Source organism: Schistocerca gregaria, chromosome 7 (genome assembly GCF_023897955.1).
Source record: "Schistocerca gregaria isolate iqSchGreg1 chromosome 7, iqSchGreg1.2, whole genome shotgun sequence".
NCBI classification, from domain to species: Eukaryota; Metazoa; Arthropoda; class Insecta; order Orthoptera; family Acrididae; genus Schistocerca; species Schistocerca gregaria.
Genome location: NC_064926.1, coordinates 252,323,789 through 252,349,350, shown reverse-complemented (window position 1 = coordinate 252,349,350; position 25,562 = coordinate 252,323,789). Strand labels below are relative to the sequence as shown.

Sequence of the window (25,562 nt, the reverse complement as noted above, 5' to 3'; positions counted from 1 at the left end):
AGTTGGAAAAGATGAAGAAATGCTATCCAACAGGATTTGACAGATCAATGGTGCTGGTACCACAGACACTTCGGTAACACTGCCCGTCAAGGTATTCAACCCTGCAGCTACCCAAACTTAAAAGGCGGGTGTTAAAGGGCGCTAATGTTCGTCAACAACAACATAGGTGCCGGAGTCAAAGCATGATTCAAAGAAGTGAAAATGCCACAGTATCTGCAGTCAACCAATCACACCGATTGTTCGTGTTTGACCTCTCTTCAGATGAGAAGTTTCTGATTGACACATGTTCAGAAGTCAGTGTTTATCCAAGGAAGAGAGGTGATATACTCACGACAACAACGCAACATGTGCTGACAGCGGCAAACAATTCCAGAATATCTACCTATGGTGAGAAACAGTTGGCATTACATCTGAATTCCAACTTCCATCCAAAATGGACTTTTGTGGTTGCTGATGTGCAGAGTCCTATAATTGGAGCGGACTTTTTACGGAGCTACAGACTTATGCCCGACCTGCTTAACCGGCATTTGGTGACAGTTCCCACAGAAGGGATATTGCCTACTGCGTCTTCCACGTTGGTTCAAGTGTAGTGCGATGTGCCCATGTCTTTCCGCAACAAAAGATTTCCGGCTCCTCTACCGCGTCATCCGCGTCAGGATATTGTGATATGAATTCGTACCCGCAACTAAGCGGGGTGCACACGTGTGCATCACGCAAGAAGATACCCCGACAGTCTTAACGATTTGTATACTGTAGGCAATATCAGAGCGCTGTCGGAGGAATCACTTTTTCATAAACTGCTTCAAGACTTTCCAGCACTTACCGAACCCCTCAACACAACCAGGAAATGCAGACACAATACTTAACACCACATCAGCATGACAAGGTCAACCTGTTGCCTTACACCCGCGGCGTCTGCCTCCAGAGAAGCTGCTCGCGGCGAGAGCCGAGTTCGACAGACTTCTAAAAACAGGTATTGTAAGTAGTTCCGATAGTTCATGGGCATCTCCAATTCACATGGTCCATAAACAAGACAATTCATGGAGAGTATGTGGTGACTACAGGGTACTCAATGCCCGCACAATTCCCGACCACTACCCAGTACCCAATGTGACTGATTTTAACAGTACAATTAGCAATGCCAAAATATTTAGTGTGATTGATTGCGCCAAAGCATTTTCCCAGATTCCCATGGCTCCATCTGACATTAAAAAAGCAGCAGTTATCACACCATTCAGTCTGTTTGAGTACAATTTTATGCCGTTTGTTCTCAGAAACGCTGCCCAAACATGGCAAAGATTCATGCATGAGGTGCTTCGAGAATTACCATTCATATTTTGTTATATGGACGACATTTTAGTATTCTCTGGTTCTGTATATCAGCATATCGAACATCTGCGGCAGCTTTTCCGCCGTCTGACAGAGTATGGCATAATTATTAATGAAACAAAGTGCATGTTTGGAAAACGCAAGGTTAAGTTCCTGGGATATTTGGTTTCAACAGCAGGCCTGTCACCTTTGCCTGAGCGGGTTGAAGCAGTACAACAGATGCCCCTTCCCACAACTTACAAAGGACTTCGCAGATTTTTAGGCATGCTCAACTATTACAGACGTCACTTACCTAAATTAGCTGCCGCCCAAGAGCCACTCACAACGTTACTTGAAGGTAAAAATACAACAGGAAATCGTAAAATTCCATGGAGTCCAGATGCAGAAGCAGCTTTCCATGACTTAAAGAAATGTCTTTCTCGGGCAACACAACTGGGACATCCAAGATTGAACGCTCCTTTAGTGCTCATGGTTGATGCGAGCCAAACAGCAGTGGGTGCAGCGCTACAGCAAGAAGTTGATGGCAGATGGCAGCCGCTCGCATTTTTGTCTAAAAACCTGACTCGACAGCAGTAAAAATGGAGTGCTATTGACCGTGAGTTGCTTGCTATTTACTTAGCCATAAAACATTTTCGCACGTCTGCCGAAGGGAGGCACGTTGCAATTTTTACCGATCACAAGCCATTAGTAGCTATATTTCAACGAGACACAGAGCTCAATTCACCACATCAGGGCAGGCAAGTCAAATACATTGCACAGCTCACAACTGACACGTGTCACATTTCAGGAAAAGACAACCTGGTTGCAGATTGCCTGTCTAGGAATTGTGCCAGTTTAAATTCAATTTGCTGGACTGAGTTAGCATCTAAACAACGAGAAGATCCTTTCTTGCACCATCTAATAGAGGAACAGAGAACTGCGCTGCAGCTCAGACTTGTGTCTGTCCCTAATGTTCCAGACGGAATTTGGTGTGATGTAGCAAAAGTAAAGGAGCGACCTTACATAACAGAACAATATCGTCGCGAGATTTATAATGCACTACATAGCCTATCACATCCAGGAGTACGAGCTACAGCCAAGTTAGTTTCCTCCAAAGTAGTGCGGCCTGGAATACAAAAACATTGACGTGCATGGGCGCGTGCATGTGTAACATGCCAGCGTAATAAAATCAGCAGACATGTCTTTGCACCTATTGCTGACTTCCCGATGCCATCTGCAAGATTTTCACATATACATGTGGACATTGTGGGCCCGCTATCATGCTCTTCAGAACAACACTATCTGCTCACAATCATTGATTGTTTTACCAGGTGGCCAGAAGTAGTTGTAATACACGACATTTCTGCGGAGTCGGTTGCAAAAGCACTGTTGCATTCATGGTTCTCCAGGATTGGCGTTCCGCAAAACATAACAGATCGCGGAAGGCAGTTTGAAAGCCAAGTTCTTAATGAACTTTTGCTACTGTGCGGGTGCAACCACCTACGCACCACAAGCTATCATCCATCTAGTAATGGAATGGTGGAACGATTACACCGGACACTCAAAGCTGCATTAATGTGTAGTTCCACTTCATGGCCTGAAGCACTACTGCTGATCCTACTCGGATTGAGAACAGCCGTGAAGGAGGACTTACAATGCTCTTCCACAGAATTCGTTTATGGCGAGCAACTGAGGGTTCCTGGAGAATTTATTGTTACATCATCTACACAGCCGTTCGCCCCTGAGCTATACACGCAATTCGCGAGACAACTCAGCGTTAGAATGAGAAACATCAAACCCACTAACCCTGTCAGACATGGAGACTGGAGAGTGCTTGTACATAAAGACATGCAAGCAACGTCCCACGTGTGGCTTAGGGATGATACAGTGCGCCCGCCACTTGTTTCGCCTTACTCTAGACCATTCAGGGCAATCACAAGAGGAAGCCACATCTTCAAAATCAATAAGAAAGGTAAAGATGAGACAGTCTCAATTGAGCAGCTTAAACCTGCTTACACCGAAGAGGGTACACTCCTTCCTTGGTCTGCAAAATCACCCTCAAATGTGGAGGCCCAAGAAACAGCAGATAGTCTCCCCGAGCCCTCGGTTTCAGAAGAGGACAACGAAGCAGCAAGTGCAGAACAGGAGCAGCCATTGCCTGCACCAGATGTTTTCACGAGATCTGGTAGAAAAATCAAGTGCAAGTTTCCCCACATACCTGGTGCACCCGGTTTCAAAAGGAGGGGGGCTGATGTGGCGACATCATTTATCCACTGCGCCAAAAACAGCGGGTGAAAGCTGCAGCTGATAGATATTTATCTTTGCCTTAATCGGCTTGGTTACGAGTTGTTTATTCTTGTTAGTTTTTGAGCTGTGCTTGGAAAATAAAATGTTTTCTCATCTCATGAAAAAAGCTGTTACTTCATAAAATATGAAGGCTCCCATAAAGTCTTAATGCTGCTTGTGTACAGACATGCATCTCTTTACAGTATTAATATACTTACATGCACATAAAACGTTCAAGTTTAAAATCTGCTCAATGCCACTATGTGCCACAATGAGCACTGCATAATGTAGGTGTGAAAACATTAAATATTAATATATTCAGGACATGAAAAATAAGATGATGGGCCTAGGGAAACCCCCTTTTAATACAATATTTTACTTAGTCTCCACTATAGCTAACAGACCAAACTGCAGTCACCAATGAAGCACATACCTTTTGCACTTTTAGCCTATGTCCTCAGTAATTGGTTAGATGTATTCCATTCTGTGTCTTCCCCTACAGTTTTTACACTCTACAGTTCCCTCTAGTACTATGGAGATTATTCCCTGATGTTTTAACATATGATCTACCATCCTGCACCTCCTCGTCAGTGTTTCCCATATGTTCTCTTCTCCACTGATTCTATGAAGAACTTTCTCACTCCTTATCTTATCCCTCCACCTGATTTTCAACATTCTTCTGTAATGCCACATCCCAAACACTTTCATTCTCCCCTGTTCCAGTTTTCCCACTGCCTGTGATTTACTATATATAATGCTGTGCTCCAAACGAAGTACTTTCTCAGAAATTTCTTCCTCAAACAGAGGCCTATGTTTGATAACATTTAACTTCTCTTGGCCCAGAATGCTCTCTTTGCCAATGTTATACTGTTTTCATGCTCTCTTTGCTTTGTCCAAGGTAGCAGAATTCCTTAACTTCATCTACTCCATGGTTACCTAGTTTTATGTTAGGCTTCTTGCTATTCTCATTTCCGCTACTTGTCTTTTTTTTTCTTGTTTATTCTCAATTCACATTCTGTACTCATTATATTGTTTATTCCATTCAACAGCACTTTGAACCTTACTTTTGTTGCATCATTGCTTCTTATTTACAGACTGAAAAGTAGAAGTGAAACACATCCCCATCTCTCACCATTTTTAATCTCAGCACTTCGTTCTTGGCCTTCTGACATTGTTCCCTCTTGGTTCTTGCACATATTGTACATTACCTGACATCCACTACAGCTACCTCCTACTTTTCTCAGAATTTTGAACATCTTGCACCATTTTATGTCATGGAGAGCTTTATCTAGGTTGACAAACTCTATGAATATTTCTTAATTTTTCTTCAGCTTTGTTTCCACCATGAAGCACAATTTCATCCACCTGCCTCTCTCTTGCCTTTACCTTTCCTAAAGCAAAACTGATTGTCATCCAACACATCCTCAGTTTTCTTTTCCATTCCTCTGCATATTATCCCTGTCAGCAACTTGCATGCATGGGCTGCTAAGCTGATTGCCGATAGTTCTCACACTTCTCTATCCTTCAGTTAAGAATTAGATTTGCACCCTAAAATTATGTACCTTATTTTTCACTTTCTTATCATAATTACTGTTCTGTATTTATATCTGTTACAGGTTATGACTACATTTTTGCAAATATATTATGGCCTATGTTAAAGGTAGTATCATAGGAATTAGCCGAAATGTTATTTTGAAGGAACTGCTCATTCTAATTGTCTGCCATCACAAAAATGAGACTGGATGAACATTAATGAGTGACAGATGGTTACGCCACCTACTCACAGCTGTAATTAGTATGGGAAGTACACTTAATGTGATTGTATATTTCATTTAACTGAAATATCCTTTTTCTTCAAGCCTATAAATAAAGTTTGTAGATTAATGTCTCAATGTCTCACTAAGCAATTATTAACTCACAGCAATAGTTAATACTGTGTGATGGCAGCTTATGGCATGATCCAGAAGAAACATTAACAAAAAACTTATACTCAACAATGTAATACACCAACCATCAGATCAACCTCTGCCTAATGCTAAACCACTGAAGAATCCAGATAAAAACAGACTTTTTTAAGGAGACAAGATAGCTTCAGCTGCTTTTACTGTACAAGCAGCAAGACCAGCAAACCCGACGCCTGATTTTTTAATTAAGCCAATGATACAATACTAGTCAGAACATTTAATGTCTGTAAAATTACTGTGAAAGAGTAACAGGTTTTTGTATGAGCATCCCTATGTCTAGTAAGCCCATTAAAGGCTATCTTGTGTTTTAGAGGAAGAGGAGGCTGTATTTAGCTTCATGACAACAATAACTGCCTAAATGTGACAGTTCTAAATACAAGGAACTTAAATACAACTGCAATATTATATTCCAGGTTCAGAGATACTGCCATGTACCACAAGGAGACAGCAGCCCAAATTACTCACACTTCAGCCTTAGTGATCTCCTCATCTTGGGAACATTAGGCATTTCCCTAATTACAAAGTAGGCACAGTCAGGTTTCAACTATGACTATTATGAACAAGGAAGTGTTAACTTGACAACTACAGCAATTTATGTGCCTACCAGTGCACAGTGTAAGACAGTAAAAACCAAACAAAATAAAAAATGGTCAATGCAACATGCGATATCTGGACGTGAGTATTAGTCACAATGACAAATCAGAGCTATTTTAAGATGACACAAATAATTCCTTTATAATGAAAAGTAAGCCATTTGTGAAGACAGGAAAATGTATGTTTGAGAAGTGTCTTGTTTATGGCTACTACCTGCCACACAAACATACAAAACAGTTTATTGATTACTTTCAGCTTTTTTTTATTTTTTATGGAAGTAGCTCAGTGAACACTACCAAATAGTTCACTATACAGCTTTCCTTATTGTGAACATGTAGCTAACTAATAGAAACAAAAATTAATAGAAGTTTTTTATGATGGTAACACAAGTTAGTGACAAAATTACTTTTAAAGTAAGGCAATTTAATCATTGATAAGTGCATAGCTGAAACGCTCTTAAGTTCTGGAAGTATTCACAGTGGTCATCTTAAACAGGCTACAGATCAGTACTTACGTGTAATCTTCCATTTCATATGTATAAATAGGACAGGCAGCATAGCATTTGTTTTTGTATAGCACCAGGTGGTGGTCACAACTTGTGCAATGATCTGGCCGATCCTGACAACTACCACAATTTGGTTCACATGGTACACATGTGTTTTGTTCAGCATCTAAAATTGAAGAGAGACTTTTGTACATCAACATCCATTAAAAATAATGTCCAGTCATACTTCTCATTTTTCAGTGAAATTTTTGACACTAAACTTCCACATACAGATGTCACAACATAAAAAAGCAGTGAATGTGAACTGATAATTCATGCTGTTTGTACAGCCTAATTAGCACTGATGCACAGTTGATGTAAATTAAGTAATATGAAAACACAGATACTACTTTCACACACAGTATGTCTTCCACAAACTAACAGTGTTGCATAAAAACCCAAACCATTTCTATTTTTACAGGCTATTTACACAATATGCGAACAGTCTGAGAGAATGCCTCACTTACTCCAACTTCTGCATGGAGTAACAGGTAGGTCTGTTGTGCAATTCTAGTTCAGAAGATCAGTTGCTGTAAATACATTTTGACATACATATTATGTCATCCAGAGATAGCACAGGTAATTTATAGCTGCAGAATGAGCATTGACAGTCTCTTGCAGAAGGAAAGATATTTCTAGTACAGAGATCATGAAAAAAAAAAAAAATCACAAATGTGAAAGCAAAATTTTTAATATATATTTAAAATATTCTGTAGTCGTACAATATTTCTTACTTTTCTGACATACATTCTGTGTGTTCAATGAAACTGCTCGCAACAAACACTATGTTCTCGATTTTAATTTTTGGAAGCAGTTCTCTTGCCTGCACAGATCTTTCCAGTGGCCAGTTTCGATTCTAATGAGTTGTTCAAAATCCACGGCTTTGTTCAAATATTTTCTGTCACATTTAATGGTAATTTTCAAGTTTTGGCATGACTACATTGACTTATTTGTGGGAGCTTACGCTGGAGTAACCTTGCATTCAACGTTTGTCTATTCCCACCCACACAAAAGATCCATGGAAGAATTATCTGTTTATCATCACATCACATTCTATTTTTCTTGAATTCAATACATGTCATTAACAGTGATAGTTAATTAAGGTCTTAACATGAACTGTAATTCCTGTACTAACATTAACTATGTCTCTATCTATCAGAAATGGGAGGCACACATTTCTCTTCATGGGATATCCATAATAGTTATTGACTGTCGATGGTAATTATTTCTAAAAAGAAAAGCACTACCTCCTTTCAGGACATAGTCCCATATTCAGGTGCATCTGCAAAATTTTTAAAATGACACAGTAATCCATTATTAGTGCCTCACTGGTACATGAGAGAGGTTAGCTTCCTCTGTGGTGGATGACAGTTTGTGGTTTCTTAGACCTGTTGTTGGTGGGTACATCAATCTAAATTCAGACCATCAGGTGTCATGAGCAGTCCATTCACTAACATTATGAGTACATGGCCACTCCCGCCTGCATTTCACCTTTGGTTGTGCTCTGTACTGGTCTCACAGTTGTCTATGAGGCACTAGTGAGCCACAAACTTTACTCAGGGGGTTACATTGTTTTCCTCGCACACCTGCTGGTGCACAGTCTATATAAACTCTTTTCTGAGGAGTTTCAGTGTTTGAGAGACCGACAATCTGTCTTCCTGCAGATCCATATGTGATGTGCCCTTAAGCCTGGACTGTTGTAAGTTTCGTAAGGGGGCATTTGAGATTTTGGGTCATTAATACTTTTTTATGAATTTTATCCTGTTTAATGGTGGTTTCTGTTGTTCTAATTCAGGATATTGATTCTTTCCTGTAGGTCCTTCTGAGCGAGAGGCTTTCTGGCAGACCCAGGACTGAAGAGAATATTTCCTTGCATGTCATGTACTCAGGAATGCAATATTTTAACATTTTTAAGCTATTATAACTTTAGTTATGTATCCTTTGTGGACTCATATTGTAATATGAGGATAGGGATTTCTCCTCCTCCCCCCCCCTCCCCCCCAAAAAAATTGTTGGTTATGCTTATCCTGGATTACCTTAGCCACTTTAATCAGTATTATTATTCATTTTATAGATTTTGCAAGTGCCCCCAAAGATCGGACATATGTCCTGAAACTGGGTATTGTTTTCCTTTAAAAAAAAAAAAATAGTTTTTACATCTGTAGTGGATTTTACCATTGATGAGAAATGGAAGGAAATACGTAGTTCATATTTTGGTGGGTAAATGACATCCTACTTCTCACATCACATTCTCATCCCTTTTTTATCTTCAGTATTATCTTCTTCCACCTCAATCACTATTCACATATTGCCTCCTGCAGTTCAGATTCTTCCTTTTAACCCATCTCAATCCATTTGTTTTCTTTCCTGCCTGCCCATCATATTCTTGTGGTTATTCTGCCTATATCCATCATTATCACTAAATAACACCATTTTCAAGCCAATAGGACACATTTTCACAGAATTTAATAATCAAATATGGATTTTACTTATGAAAGAAGCTACATCAGGATTTAATACCATACCAATGAAAAGGAAATTATGAGATGAAGCAAATGCTTCGAGTGGAAAATGGTCCCCCCCTCCCCGAGTACACTTTTATGTACATTAGAAGTGGTGTAACGGCTTCGACTTAATTTCTCGTCGCTGAGATTTGAATGGGTATTTCAATAGCCACTGGTAAGAATATCTAGAAGCAATATCAGTGACAACCATTCACTTCATGAAGATTACAAAGAGTGAGTGTAACATTAGAACAAGACTGTTTCAGGTGAAGACAACAGTCAGTGAAAGTTCACACAGGAGAGCTTGGGTAGAAGTGAGGCTGGCATACAGCACTAGATTCCACCCATATATTCCTGCATTGTTAACACTGAAACAGTTATTTCTTATATTTTCGATACAAATCAATATGCTCTCCTGTGCTATATTGTGATCATGTAAATCAAGCCATATATCTTACAAGAGCATATAAAACACTTGCCTGAACTAATAAGTCACAGAAATATCCTGATATAGAATGACAAAAATAATCATGTGGGATAAAGCTTTTATCAAGAAAATATCCAGGCAGGTGGTGGAGGCATTCTCATTCAGGGAACATTTACATCACTGAAATGGGTCCCTGATACAGTTATCACAATCCCACACCAAATAATTACATATGACCCTACTTTCCAATCATATGCACCCATTTGTTTGCCTAAAGCATCTGGCAGGCAACCTGCACCCTCGATAAGAAAATGCACCAGTACCCTACTGCTTCCAAAATGTGTTGAAATGGCTTTATCAATGCTCCACAGACATGAGGTACTTTCATAATGTCCCCATACCTTAATGGAATCAAGCAAACCTATGACGCAACTGTATGATGAATGTATACCCAGGGCACAACTCTAAGCGATCTCCATGAGTTGATAGTGGTTGAACTACCATGGAACAGGCTGACTATTCAATGCTCTGCGTATACGGTAAGAGTCAATGCCATGATGTTTCACCTACCTTGCAAGTCAAAATCAGGTCTACACAACACACCCCTACACAGCTGTGTCTTAACTCATTTTCTTTTGAGCATAGTGTTTCCCTTATTCCTGAGGAAACTGAACTGCAATTCTCAAAGTGACTATGAACTTCATTTGTTCCAAATGAAAATACCCAGAACATTAACCTACATCTATTTAATAGAATTAGGAAGTCAACAAACATCAAATCTAAATGTTCTTCTGCATAGTTTCCTCACCGTAACAGTTAATGCTTCATGTATTCAGCTTCTTCAATATGGAGTAGATTTCAATGAAGGCTTCACTGGTTTTACAGTCTTCCACGCTGTTTAAATGCCGAGACTCAACAGCAACCAATGCAACTGCTGATGTTACCTTAGAAATCAACTGTACATTGAAGAAACCCCCCCCCCCTCTCTCTCTCTCTCTCTCTCTCTCAATAACACAGGTAAGACATAACTTCCTGAATTTCCTTGGAACACTGACAGTACAGTACTCCTAACTACAACCTAAAACTTTGATAAAAGAAAGAAGAAAAACATATGCTGATGTATATTTACCCATTATTTCACTGAAAATGGTGGTTACAATTATGTAAAAACAGTAACATTCTATTCATATTAATTTGTCAAAAAACTCACTTTCATAATATCCCTCAGGGCACTGCTGTAGACAAATTGCAAGATCAGTGACTCTTAAGTGAGCAGGTGCACAGGTAAGGCAGCTGTCTTGGCCAGCACCAGCACATGTTTCACAGGATTCATGACATGGCCAACAGATACCACCCTGACTAGGAAAACTGCGAGGTGGGCAACGACTAACACAGGTGCTGGAATAAATAATACAGTGCAATCAGAACAACAGTGTTTGGCACTAAGCACTTTAAATACCTTAAGTTATTAAATACTAATATAATGCGAGATAATGCCTTTATTCCCACACACTATTTACACAGAGGAAATAAAATCGAACATCTGTACCTTTCAGAGGAGTTACTTAATGCTAGTGGTGCAGTAACTACATAGGCCACTTCAAATACATAAAAATTCAATTCAGACACTAAGAAAGTATGTTTTGAAATTGATAGTCAACAAATTTTAAACAAATTGTCAGTTACCAAACTGGGAAAGATTCTGTAACGCCACTACAGTCTGATCCTACTAGAATTTACATGTCACAGACCAGAAAAAATGAACAACAATGCATGTCAGTATGATTAGCCTGAGAGAGAAAAAGAGAAATGATTAAAGGAATTGGTCTTTGCGAAGTAATGATCCTGGCAATCACCTGAGGCAATTTATGGAAAGTACAAAAAATTTAAATCATTAACACACGTTTTTTAATGATTGGAATTATGCTTCTTCCAAATTTGAAGGAAAGGGAGATTAGTGTGTAACATGTCATTTGTAATGAAGTCATTAGAGATGGAGGACAAGCTCACAGTAGAGAAGGTTGGGAATAAAATAGTCTGTATCCTTTTCAAAGGAACAACCCTGACCATAAGCATACACAGAAATTTACCTGTGTGAAGGGGGATAGACTCAAAAAATTGCAAAATTATATATAAATCTGTTGATCAGTTTTAGGACATGTTATGCCACTAAAACAATATTTTATAGGTGACACGAAGATATTATTACACCACAGAGAATTGATGGTTTTTCATAATTTTTGGAACTGTATGGTAATTCTGTAATGAATAAAAACTTTGTAACCTGGATTCCACCCTGACACCCACCACCCAGTGTCCTTGCTGACTGCAGATGCCTAAGATTCTGACAGTTGTCTCAAGTGAGGAAGTGAGTGATCAGGATCACAGTAAACCTAAATCTGAAAGGATCAAGAGGGACTTCAACTGCCATCCTCTACATCTACATACTATGCAAATCACATTTAAGTGCCTGGCAGAGGGTTCATCAAACCTGACAGAGGGTTCATTGAACCACCTTCACAATTCTCAATTATTCCAATCTCATATAGTGTGCAAAAAGAACGAACACCTGTATCTTTCCATATGAGCTCCAATTTCCCTTATTTTATCATGGTGATTGTTTCTCCCTATGTAGGTTGGTGTCAACAGAATATTTTCGCATTCAGAGGAGAAAGTTGGTGATTGGAATTTCGTGAGAAGATTCCATCGCACTGAAAAACTCCTTTCTTTTAGTGATGCCCAGCCCAAATCCTGTATCATTTCTGTGACACACTCTCCCATATTTTTCGATAATACAAAATGTGCTGCCTTCTTTGAACTTTTTCGATGTACTCTGTCAGTCCTATCTGGTAAGGATCCCACACCACACAGTAGAATTCTACAAGAGGAAGCACAATCGCAGTGTAGGCTGTCTCCTTAGTAGATCTGTTACTTTTTCTAAGTGTCCTGCCAATGAAACACAGTCTTTGGGTAGACGGCCCCCACAGCATATTCTGTGTGTTGCGTCCAATTTAAGTTGTTCGTAATTGTGATACATAGGTATTTAGTTGAATTTACAGCTTTTAGATTAGACTGATTTATCATGTAACCGAAGTTTAACGAGTTCCTTTTAGCACTCGTGGATGACTTCACACTTTTCATTATTTAGAGTCAACTACCAATTTTCGCACCATTCAGATATCTTTTCTAAATCATTTTGCAATTTGTTTTGATCTTCTGATGACTTTATTAGTCGATAAACGGCAGCTTCACCTGGTAACAACCCAAGACGGCTGCTCAGATTGTGTCCCAAATCATTTATATAGATAAGGAACAGCAAAGGGCCTATAACACTACCTTGGGGAATGCCAGAAATCACTTCTGTTTTACTCAATGACATCCCATTAATTACTATGAACTGTGACCTCTCTGTGGAATACCGTTTCTTTGTGATTTCCTGTCAAACACACAATTTTACTACAAGCCACTTGTGTGGTACAGTGTCAAAAGCCTTCCAGAAATCCTGAAATACAGAATCAATCTGAAATCCCTTGTCAATAGCACTCAACACTTTATGTGAATAAAGAGCTGGTTGTGTTTCACAGGACTGACGTTTTCTAAACCCATGATGACTGTGTCAATAGACTGTTTTCTTTGAGGTAATTTATAATGTTTGAACACAATATATGTTCCAAAATCCTGCTGCATACCTACATTAAAGATATGGACCTGTAATTTAGTGGATTACTCCTACTACCTTTGTTGAATATTGGTGTGACCTGTATAACTTTCCAGTCTCTGGGTATGGATCTTTTGTCGAGTGAACAGTTGTATAGGATTGTTAAGTATGGAGCTAATGCATCAGCATACTCTGAAAGGAACCTAACTGGTATATAGCTTGGAGCAGAAGACTTGATTTTATTAAGTGGTTTTAAGTTGCTTCACTACTATGAGGATATTTACTTCTATGTTACTCATGTTGGCAGCTATTCTTGATTCAAATTCTGGAATATATACTTTATCTTCCTTTGTGAATCCATTACGCAAGGCTGTGTTTAGTAACTTTGCTTTGGCAGCACTGTCTTTGATAATTTCTCCATTGCTATCATGCAGAGAAGGCATTGATTGTTTCTTGCCACTAACATAGTTCTGTAAAAGAACGCCAATCTTGGAGACTTTGCGTCTGTTTAAATCTGACATGTTTGTTTTGTTGTTTCTGCAACAGTGTTCTAACCTGTTTTGCTTACCAAGAAGGATCAACTTCATTGTTTGTTAATTTATTTGGTACAAATGCAAGTCGGTTGTATTGTCACTACACCATCTCACTCAGTCCTCACTTTGAGTATAATCTATCACCTTGCTAGATTGATGTTTAGCTTTATATTTCCCTCCTACCAGGCCTTTCTTGTGGATCTCGCAGGTTACACTCTCCCTCTCTGCGCCTCTCCACGACTCCGCCTCTCCCTCCCAATTTCCAATTTGTACAAAATATTTTTATTTTCAGTTTAGCACAACAGAATCCAGAAAATGTTTCAGTGATTTGTGCATAATACTATGCTTTTGTGGGGTCTGTTGTGGTGTACAAAATTCTATCATCACTTAAAACAGATTGAATGAAGGTTGTAGGAAATTAGTATAACACACTTATCTTTTAGGTAATTAGTGAAATGCTTCAAATCGTATAGTTTATAATGACCAAGATACCTGATAGACTTATCATGCTTGCAAGAACAAACTAGTTTGTTACATTGATAGTTTCTTATATGAGAAACATAAAAACATGGGGCAAAAAAATAAATGGAAGAAGGGGAAACCAAGGACTTACTTGTCCAGTTTATAATGCTTGCATGCAATGCACTGTGTAGGTCCCTTTCCGTAACAGCCTTGTGAGTCACACTCTGGATCACATGTATGCAACACCTTCAAACTACCTGCAATGCTGCTACTATCTTTTTCATATGTTACTTGCACTGCATTATCTGGAATCTCATCACCTTCAAGTGGAGCTACTGATGCTTCTGGGTTGCTTCCTGAAATAATAATAATAAAAATAAATATTATTTTTAAACATAGTTTTAGAACATGAAATCAAACTTCCCTATGTAAAAGTCCATAGCTTTGATAATTATCACTTTTTGTTTTGTATGGTTTGGATTTCATGGGTTAAGTTCAGTGCAAGAAACTCAACACTCTGAAAATAGTGTATCCCTATCAACTAATTTTGTTATTTCTGGATAAATGGGTGTTACATTTTTTGACAATGAAACTTCAAGTACTGCATGTAAAGCACTGAGTGGACCAAACTCTTCTTTCAGTTTCCCAGTCTTTTGAAAGTCCAGTGCATTCTTCAATATATTTAAGGCCATTAGTGAACTATGTAATACCTGATACACTATAGATGTTGGGAAAATTTTGAAAGCCTGGATTGAAGCCACTGAAGTAGTCATCAGCAGGAGATCCCGTTGGTTGAGAGTCTGGGAAGATGTAGGAGTTTTGTGAAGCAGCGGCCTGAGAAACTGGAAGACCAGGTGCACTACCCAGTCGTAAACTTTGTCGTAAGCGGATGGGATTTGTTGCTGTACCATAGAAAATCAACTGCCACTTCTTCAAGATGCCTGAAACAAACAAAAAATAGTAAACTGTATTAGCCAATATCTGCACTTAAAAATTTATAATTATTTACTGTCACTTTCACTTATCAGAATTCAACATTGACATGCTGCCGCATAACACCTGGCACCCAATTCTGACCTGCTGGGAAATTCATTTTCACACATGTTAGAAACAAATTTTAAAGCAGATGACAGAGGAAATGAGTATAGCCATAAAGGACTGCAACAATATACAACTTTTTCTATCAAATTGCAAGACAAATTTGAAGCTTTAATGATCTGAATGTAAAAGGAAATACCTGGTTGGTTGACACGCCGATTTCCACCATTAATAATTTCTAGAGTCCAGCGGCCATCTGCCTTTTCCCCCCAGAAATGGACACTGAGGAATGGCCAGTCATCAAAATTGGAACTGACAACATCTCGTGGACGTTCAAAGAGTAGTGTAGATGTAGTTCCCATCGGTGAAGTAAGAAGAATGCGCAGGTTACCACGAGGGAAGAAACGGAGAGACACTTTGCACTGCACATGTTCCAGGAAACGAACCTCATTTAGTGTCTTACTGCAACCATCCACATCCATTTGCACTTGCAGGGTTGAACCTGGTGCTGGATCAATTGGCCTAAAACATGAAAATGCAACAGATGCGTTTTTAGTATGGTAAAACAAAAGCATTGAGCAAGACTAAGTAATTTATTAAATAAAAATTTCCATTATAAAAAAATTTTTGCTGCATAGACTCTCAATTTACATCATACAATTTGGTTGTGTATAAAGACCAACTTCATATCATTCAATTCATAAAAACAAGCTGACCACTTGCTGGTGAAAGGCAAAGGTCCCGAGTTTCAGTCTTGGCCCAATACACAGTTTTAATCTGCCAGGAAGATTCGTATCAGCGCACACACTGCACTGCAGAGTAAAAATTTCATTCTGGAAACATCCCACAGGCTTTGGATAAGTTGTATGTCCAAAGTATCCTGTCTTCGAAAGTGCTAATCTAGCAGGTTTGCAGTAAAGCTTCTGTTAAGTATGGAAGGTGCGAGATGGGCTCTAGGGGAAGTAAAGCTTTGAGGACAGGTCATGAGTCATGGTTGGGTAGATAAGTGGGTGGAGCACTCACCCGCAAGAGGCAAAGGGCCGAAGTTCGAGTTTCGGTTCTGCACACAATTTTAATCTGCCAGGATGTTTCAAGTTGATTAGGCACTGAAAAACATTGTTGAGTAGCAACAGTCATGCAGCGGCATGCACTCATTATGGGCCTCAAAACAAGGACAGTGCACTGTTAAAAGCATCACTGAGAGTGAGCCAAGTTTTAAAGCATAATATTACAAGATGGTGGTGGTTTACAACCAAACTGACTCTAGATGATGCTTTCAACAGCATACTGTTCTCATCTTGTTGGCCCATGATACAACTGCACGTCATTGCACGACTGTTGGTAATCAATGCCGTTTTTCAATGCATAATGAACCCATTTTTACGATTTGAATATCGTGGTTGCACACAAACTAGTCATCATGTTTTAATTGTATAATGTAAACTGAGTTGTAGGCAGTTTTTTCAATAAAAAATTTTATTCAATTAATTACTTATGCGAATTCTTTACAGACGAATGGAAAAACTGGTAGAAGCTGACATCGGGGAAGATCAATTTGGATTCTGTAGAAATATTGGAACGCATGAGGAAGTACTGACCCTACGACTTATCTTAGAAGCTAGATTAAGAAAAGGCAAACCTACGTTTATAGCATTTGTAGACTTAGAGAAACCTTTGGCAATGTTGACTAGAATACTCTCTTTCAAATTCTGACAGTGGCAGGGGTAACATACAGGGAGCGAAAAGCTATTTACAATTTATACAGACACCAGATGGCAGTTGTAAGAGTCGAGGTTCATGAAAAGGAAGCAGTGGTTGGGAAGGGAGTGATACAGGTTTGTAGCCTCTCCCCAATGTTATTCGATCTCTATATCGAGCAAGCAGTAAAGGGAACAAAAGAAAAATTTGGAGTAGGTATTAAAATCCATGGAGAAGAAATAAAAACTTTGAGGTTCGCCGATGACATCGTAATTCTGTCAGAAACAGCAAAGGACTTGGAAGAGCAGTTGAACGGGATGGACAGTGTCTTGAAAGGAGGGTATAAGATGAACATCAACAAAAGCAAAACAAGGATAATGGAATGTAGTCGAATTAAATCGGTTGATGCTGAGGGAGCTATATTAGGAAATGAGACACTTAAAGTAGTAAAGGAGTTTTGCTATTTGGGGAGCAAAATAACTGATGATGGTCGAAGTAGAGAGGATATAAAATGTAGACTGGAAACGGCAAGGAAAGTGTTTCTGAAGAAGAGAAATTTGTTAACATTGAGTATTGATTTAAGTGTCAGGAAGTCGTTTCTGAAAATATTTGTATGGAGTGTAGCCATGTATGGAAGTAAAACGTGGACAGTAAATAGTTTGGACAAGAAGACAATAGAAGCTTTCGAAATGTGGTGCTACAGAAGAATGCTGAAGATTAGATGGGTATATCACATAACTAATGAGAAGGTATTGAACAGAATTGGGGAGAAGATGAGTTTGTGGCACAACTTGACTAGAAGAAGGAATTGGTTGGTAGGACACTTCTAAGGTATCAAGGTATCACCAATTTAGAATTGGAGGACAGCGTGGAAGGTAAAAATCGTAGAGGGAGACCATGAGATGACTACACTAAGCAGATTCAGAAGGATGGAGGCTGCAGTACGCACTGGGAGATGAAGCAGCTTGCACAATAGAGAGTAGCATGGAGAGCTGTATCAAACCAGACTCTGGACTGAAGACCACAACAACAACAACAACAACAAATTACTTTAAGCTCACTATCTCCTTTGTGATAAAGTCATGTTACACCACGAAGTTTAAATACTTGTAATACTGAAAAATATTATACAGCGATATTTTTCACTCTACTAGTAAAAGGTCATTTTCTTACCAAGCTGCATCATAATTTCTAGAATGCAGGTAAGTCTATATTGTAAGTAGTCCCTATACCTTTTATTTTACCAAGCACAGCCATTTAACTGATGTCATGTGTAATGACCACACAAATAATACCAGGGTATACATTTTCATGGCACACTCCAGTTATTTCTCTTGATTCATATCTGTGATATTAAATTGAGGACAGAATACTGAGATTGTGACAACCATGTATCAAACTGAGGCTATAAATTAAGACAAATGCCTTATACAATTAGTGTTACAACACATATCTTCCTCTAAATAAGTGGTAAGCCACTGTCTGATCACAATAGATAATTTGCACTTACCGCTCTTCATTTATCTCATGTGATTTGCAGATGTGCTGTGGAGGAACATTAGTCCACTGCTCTGCAAAGCTAACCATGGCAGCTGCATCCATCAACCCATACCCAAACTTGTGACTCACTGGAACACATTGAGAGATATTGAAGTTGTCTTGGCAAAGAGAAAATAAATGTCACATGTAAACAATTCATCAAATATTGAATCAATTACAAAAACAGAAATTAATGACATGAAAGAATTACCATACATTCTTTCTAATCAGAAATAAAGTACATAATTCATCAATCTAAAAAGTTGGCCATAAAAAAGCAGCCTTGTGGCCCCAACCTTTCCGTTTCACTCCATTAATTATCCAGCCCGATTCCTTTTCTAATGGCCCTGATCGTGATGATAACACTACAAGGTACTGCATGTCTCTCCATGTAAGGTCAGGATTAGCCTCTAGTGCTAAAGCTGCAATGCCAGCTGCCAGTGGTGCAGAGGCTGATGTACCTGTGGAAATAAATCAATTATACATGTGCCTTCATACAGCCAAAAAGAAAATAAAAGTCTTGCCTGTAAACCACATGAAAATTAAATGTATTTGCTACATCAGAAATTAATACTTCATCATTACTACAAGCCCTACACCAGTCTTAACTACACCCTTTAATTAGCTTCAAAAAATACCACCATTCATCTCTTTCTTTTGATCTACATTCCAGATATAAAAATGAACATCATATATTCACCTGTGTGTTCCACAGTGCATATGTGATCTGGCCTTAGTTTACCATCCATGTCAACAGTTGCAACACTCTTGTCATGACCAGGTGTACCAGAACTGTAGGTAGTGGCTAATGTTGATGAACACTCCTCTAAATACCATGGCTTGTACCTAAAAATACAAAATACACTAGAATAAACAAAATCATGTTTTTATTTTTACATCATTTGAACAAAAATACAAATACAAAATTGAGCATTGCAAAGAACTGTGTTTCATAGGTGGAACTAAGGAGCAAACAGTCCACTTTCACTGGAGTAGAGCTTGATCTTGCAAATCATGAATGATTAACATGTATTTTTCTACTCCAATTATTTCGCATCTTGTTAAAGATCTAAAATTAATGTACATTAACATTTGTTACAGACAAAAAAATTGTTAACAGTTTCTTGTATCTGCTTGTAAAAAAATATGCAATGAAGTTTTTGATATGAAATATGGTGATGCAATACAGTCTCATAAAAATAACTCGTGAATTTTGAAGACTAGCAGCCTGAGAGAATAATCAGATTTATTTTTTTATTCAGGAAACATTCAATAATGAAAATCAATCCACTTTTAGCATGACTCACCCTCCTTGTGTTGCGCTGGAGATGGAGAGCGTGAATATCGAGTTCGTGTAACCATCACAGTTGCAGGAATCAGTGTGTCTTCCTCCATTTCCAGAGGCCCAAACGAAAATTGAGCCTTTTCCTTTCCGTCCCTATAAACCAAATCAGTTGAGAATATAAAATGATACTGTATTTGACCAACTATGGACTATTGTCAATCTCAATGGATAATTTATAACAATGTTGGAAATTCATGGATTGAAAAATATGTTCAATAAGGGAAAGGCATCCATTGCCTACAAAGGACTCATGTGTGGTGCACAGAAACATGTAATAGAAAACAGATAATATCCGCTTTTGAGCTCTTGTCCTTTGCCTAATGAGAGCACATACATCACACTCAAAACCAAGGAGGCAACAAAACACGCACGCACACACACACACACACACACACACACACACACATACACACACACAGTAGCAGTAAGACTGATTGTCAATATTAGTTATCAAAAGCACTTGCATGGGTAGATGGAGATGGGGAGGGAGTCAAAAGGATGCATGCGGCAAGGAAGTGGTAGCAGGGTAGTGTGAAACGGTCTTTCACCTGATGACTCAGTGGCTGAACAACAAGACTGAACGAGTTCAGATGGTAGAGAGAGAGAGAGAGAGAGAGAGAGAGAGAGAGAGAGAGAGAGAGAGAGAGAGAGAGAGAGAGAGAACAACCTAGATGGGGAAGAAGTTGTGTGGGCAGAAGATGGAAGGACAACATTAAGGTGAGGCAGTGGAAAATAAGTTAGCATGGATTTAGGCCTATGGTGATTGCAAGAGTATAGGTTATGATGAAAGAATTCATAACCTTTAGTTCTGAGTAACAATTGCTGGCAGATAGTATCCAAATGGGATGGCTAGTGAAGCAGCTGTTGTGGTGCACAGCATGTTCAACAAGTGTACAGTCAAATCTGCAGTTTGACAGTGGCCATTCATAAATATGGATAATCTGTTACTTGTCATGCCCAAATGAAATGTTGTACAGTTGGTGCAGTATAGCTGCTACATAATCTGGCTGCTTTCACATGTGGCTCTGCCTTTTATTGGATAGGAGATGCCTGCAACAGGATTGTGGTAGGAGCTGGTGGGTGGTTGAGTGAGACAGGAGTTGCACCTGGGTTGGCCACAAGGAATACAAAACAGAGCAGAATTGGGGTGGGAATAGGTAAGACGTTCTGTAGCTTGGGTGGGGGCCGCAACACTACTTTAGGTGATGTGGGTAAGATTTTTGGTATATCATCCCCCATTTCAAAGCACAACCAAAGATAGTCAAATCCCTGATGAAGAGGGTGGTTGAGCATTTCAAGATCAGAGTGATACTGGTTGATTACTGGAGTACTTGTGTCAGAGGAGATAATGACAGAGGAGATTTGTTTATGGATGAACTGGGTGAGATATTGTTTGTCAATTAAGGTCCTGGTAAGGTTATAAGTGTATTTCAACACCATCTGCTTTCCACCACAAATGCAGCAGCCACAGGTGGCAATGATGTATGGAGGAGGATTCTTGAGATGGGATGGTACTGTGGAGGTACTGGTTGTGGTTGACTGGGAACACCCAGCTATACATGCTTTCAGCTCAAAAAGACTTGTCTCACAAGAACTAACAAACTACTGATTATCTATCAAGGAGGAACATAGCTTACAATATGATGAAAGTAGTGGTGCATATTTGAGCATGCATGTTATGTTTCATTGTAAAACTTTTCATTATTAACGTAATTCTAGTCTTAACAGCAAGAATATACTTAAGATTGACTTAAGTGTGATCTTGATTGACTGCAGAATACCCAGTAACAAGATACCCGAGGCAGGTAGGTCTCAAGAATCTAGATATTGGTAGCAAGAGTTATTAGAAAAAATTACAATTACTCTGGAGAAGCAACTTAACATACACATGATGCTACACACATTAGAAATAGATAGCTGAATTCAGCAAAATTTTTGGCACTGAAGATAAATAATGAATACATAGTGCCAAACAAAATTTATGCTGGGCTGGGAACTGAGCCCAGATTTCTTCGTTACCATGAATTGTCATTTTAAAATGTTAGGCTACCTGAGCACCTTTCCAGTCCAAACTTTCGCTGTCATTTGTATTTCATCCTCTCACTTCCAACTTGTCATCTCCATACCAGAATAGGACCACCAGTGAACCAATATGGATGATGATAATTTGTCTGACAACATGGTATACTATACAGACTGTGTCAAATTCTCTGGTACCAAATGGGTGGTACTGATTAAGATCACTGAATCAAATGCAATGGCATTATATGTTGTCAGTGAAGTATGCTGCTCACGGCAAGCAGGAGATTGAGATTTATTTGAGTTCCTGTCTGGCACAAATTTTCAGTGGTCATGACACACACTCATACTCATTACAGTGGGGTTCATGATTTTGTGGGTGATGAATGTGGCTGACTCACACTGATAAATGCAGCTGTTTGCTGTGGAGTATTAAATGTCATGACTGGAGCCAACAGCAGCACAGGGGCCCCAGGAGACCAGAATGGTTTCTTAAATGGAACTGTTTTGTGAATAATGAGCATTCCCGGACACTGGTTGATGTGTAGAAAGGAAGGAACCTGCTACCTTGCTGAGAAAATGGTGGAATGAATAACTCACAGTAGATGCTTAGTCATAACCTGAGCAAATATCGTGATGGAAAAGGAAATATCTGTGCATACCTCTTCAGCAGGGTAAGCCATGGCACAAAAGTATCACACCACATAAAAGTAAAATACATTCAGTGTTTTGCTGTGGACTCTCACTTCCTTTTCACAGATGATGATGCCTGTAATCAGAAGACTGTCTGCACTGGTGACAAATATGGAACATGAGGTGCAGGGAAGTGGGCACACTGCTTACAGACCTGTTTGGTGGCAATTAATTCTTATTAACACACAGTATTGCTGGAAGTGTATCTCCATTGTTGTTATGGCTCTATAGCTGTTGTTGCATCTCTTAACATTTCTTTTAGTATTACAAAATGAAAGCAATAAAGTTTTCTGAATGTTAATGTAGTTCCTGTACAGCTAAATAACTATGATCACAAAATCTTCAAGATTGCATTTAGTGGTTACTCACACTGGTCACACCATAGATGAAAGCCCTCCTAGCAAGTGGTCCCGGGCCGTCCACTGTCTTGCCATCATCCTCTGGACCCCACGAGGCACTGTACACATCCACATGGTCAGGGTTCAAACCCAAAGCCCGAGCCTCCACTGCGTCATTCACCGTTCCATCCAACATACGTACACCTGCAAGCATATAGTTTCATCATTATAATATTACACCTCTTGGTAAGCATGTAGATGCAAAAACATTTTGCACATATCTCCTGTGTCACTGAGGAACTGTGAAGAGATGAACAGCAATTAATGAAAGACACATAACTTTTAAGCTAGTGGAAAAGTCCATGATAAAGTATCAATGATTTACGTAAGGTAAAGCAAAAGTTGAAATATGTTTCTTAGTGCAAGTGGGACTCTGAGCATGTTGATGATACAGTATCATCAATGTCAGTTTCCAGGTAAATGCCTCAATTTACTCAACTTCTAAAGACTACTTAAAGTGTTGATAATAAAGTTTCCTTGTTTTGAAGTGAAATACTAACAGTTTTTTTTAAAAAAGAAGGAAGGAAATAAATTGTTTAGTGTCATCCATTTTACAAAATTCTGTGTAGGTTAGTATTTGTGTTATGGCTTTAACTTATAAATGAAAATATTTTTCTTTTTACTAAGGGGGAATGGTACTGGTCACACCATGACAGTAAGGAAAGAACCATGGCACCTTCCTATTTATGGAAACAGAAAATATGTTATTTTCAATACTCCAGTTACAACTTCAGAATATTTTCATAGTGAGGTTTGACTTTCTTATTTTTGTAATTCATGACAAAGTACTAAAACATACTTTAGCATACAAGGGATCAAGATTTGATAACACACGGCATTTACATGTTTTCATGTTTCCAGTTTAACCACTATGATATTTTAGACAACACAAACAATTTGAATTATTGTAAAATCATTTTCAAAGTTACAGATTTAGGTTTAATTATTTTGTATAACTACATTCCACAGTTTTTATTTTAGTCATAACTTCTCATGGTCAAAAATTTCCAATATTAAAAATTTCATCTTTCAGTCATGTTTCCACCAGAAGTGTTGCCAGAACTGCACCTAGAATCCTATCTATCTTTACTTTTTGAATATGTTTAAGAGAGACAAAAGACAAGGAAACTACCATAATCAAAGCACATAACTGGAAAAAAAATATAGGAGTTGTCAACCCTCTGGAAGACTGAACTACTCATGGTAAAAAAAAAAAAAAAAAGTAACTATTATTTCCACTGTCCAATTCAAAAAACACACAAAGATGTTTTTCAAGTAACAAAATTAATTCCAGATAAGCATGTCATAACGCTGTTGTCCAGTAAGAACAGTCTCTTTTCATTTGCTTTAACTTTTTAATTGTAAGCACTAGGGAAGCCACAAGGCAAATTACATCATGAAAATCTCAACACCTCTGACATGCCTACAATGACATGCATACTCATCTTTTGATACAGTGAATCTGTCTAACACTGCTCCATCTCAAGTCTCAGGTACTGACACTTCATCAATCTAAACACATGTTAACATATAGCCTTTAACAATAGCCTGTACATACTTCTATTTAACTCTTGTAAGTAAGAGCCATGCAAAATGTTGTCTTCTAGTAAGCTTTGATGCTGCCATTAGCCATGAAGCTTTTATGTGCTCATCTCTAGTAACAACTGTAAGTGTATGGTCACTTGTTCACTCCTACCATATTCAGAAACAGCCATCTGCCAAGAAACATTATGGCCTATCAATAATGATTGAAAATTTAAAACTGGTTTAATCAACAAACAAAAATTTTGTTACTCTTGAGTGACACAAACTTTACAGTCAAATTAGAGCAACTGAAGAGATGTCATACTGTGGCTGAAAAGAGAAATTTCACGTAGTTCATGACTTTTCTCCAAATGTTTTTTCACTGCCCACACTACAAAGTGCACACCAAAAATAAAAACCCACACAGAAACTTCATGAAATTCTCAAGCTACAAGAATATTTCAACAGAATGAAGATTCATGTAAGCAGGCAAAATAGTGAAAAATATTTGCTGTATTTATGGAAGCATTTCATCAACTGCCTGAAATTCATAAAGTTAAAGGCAAAACTGGAAATAATATAACTTAACTTTAAATCCAATATTTTACTTCCATGTTCACTATATTTTCAGCTACGAGAGATGTCCAGTCATTAGTGGTTTTTATGTGGTAATCAGTTTTATGACTGGTTTTATGTGATCTGCATCAACCTATTCATCAAAGCGGCACTTTCAACCAATGTCCTCCATTATTTGTTGGATATTTTCCGATCTCTGCTTTCTCATACTGTTTTTACCCTCTACAGCTCCCACTAGTACCGTGAAAGTTTTCCCCCAATGTCTTAACCCATGTCCTGTCATTCTGTATCCCCCCCGTCAATGTTTGCCCCATGTCCCTCCTTTCATCAATGTTGCAGAGAACCACATTTCTTACCTGATCAGTCTGCCTGATTTTCAGTGCCCTATTATAGCACTCCATCTACATCTACAAATATACTCTACTAGGTATTCCATTCTTTATTCTTGTACA

General features: G+C 38.6%; 1 protein-coding gene across 1 annotated transcript in view; it reads right to left on the bottom strand.

Moving 5' to 3' along the window:
• The window catches only part of LOC126281630 (furin-like protease 2), a 1,081,207-nt gene that overhangs the window by 30,763 nt on the left and 1,024,882 nt on the right, over positions 1–25,562 (bottom strand). Inside the window, exons 7-16 of the mRNA XM_049980754.1 lie at positions 22,982–23,154; positions 19,863–19,993; positions 19,256–19,401; positions 18,852–19,016; positions 18,527–18,644; positions 15,518–15,840; positions 14,991–15,221; positions 14,432–14,636; positions 10,838–11,025; positions 6,667–6,823 (exon numbers count right to left, since the gene is read on the bottom strand). Coding sequence (XP_049836711.1) covers positions 6,667–6,823; positions 10,838–11,025; positions 14,432–14,636; positions 14,991–15,221; positions 15,518–15,840; positions 18,527–18,644; positions 18,852–19,016; positions 19,256–19,401; positions 19,863–19,993; positions 22,982–23,154 — 1,837 coding nt within the window. The remainder of the gene's footprint in view (positions 1–6,666; positions 6,824–10,837; positions 11,026–14,431; positions 14,637–14,990; positions 15,222–15,517; positions 15,841–18,526; positions 18,645–18,851; positions 19,017–19,255; positions 19,402–19,862; positions 19,994–22,981; positions 23,155–25,562) is intronic.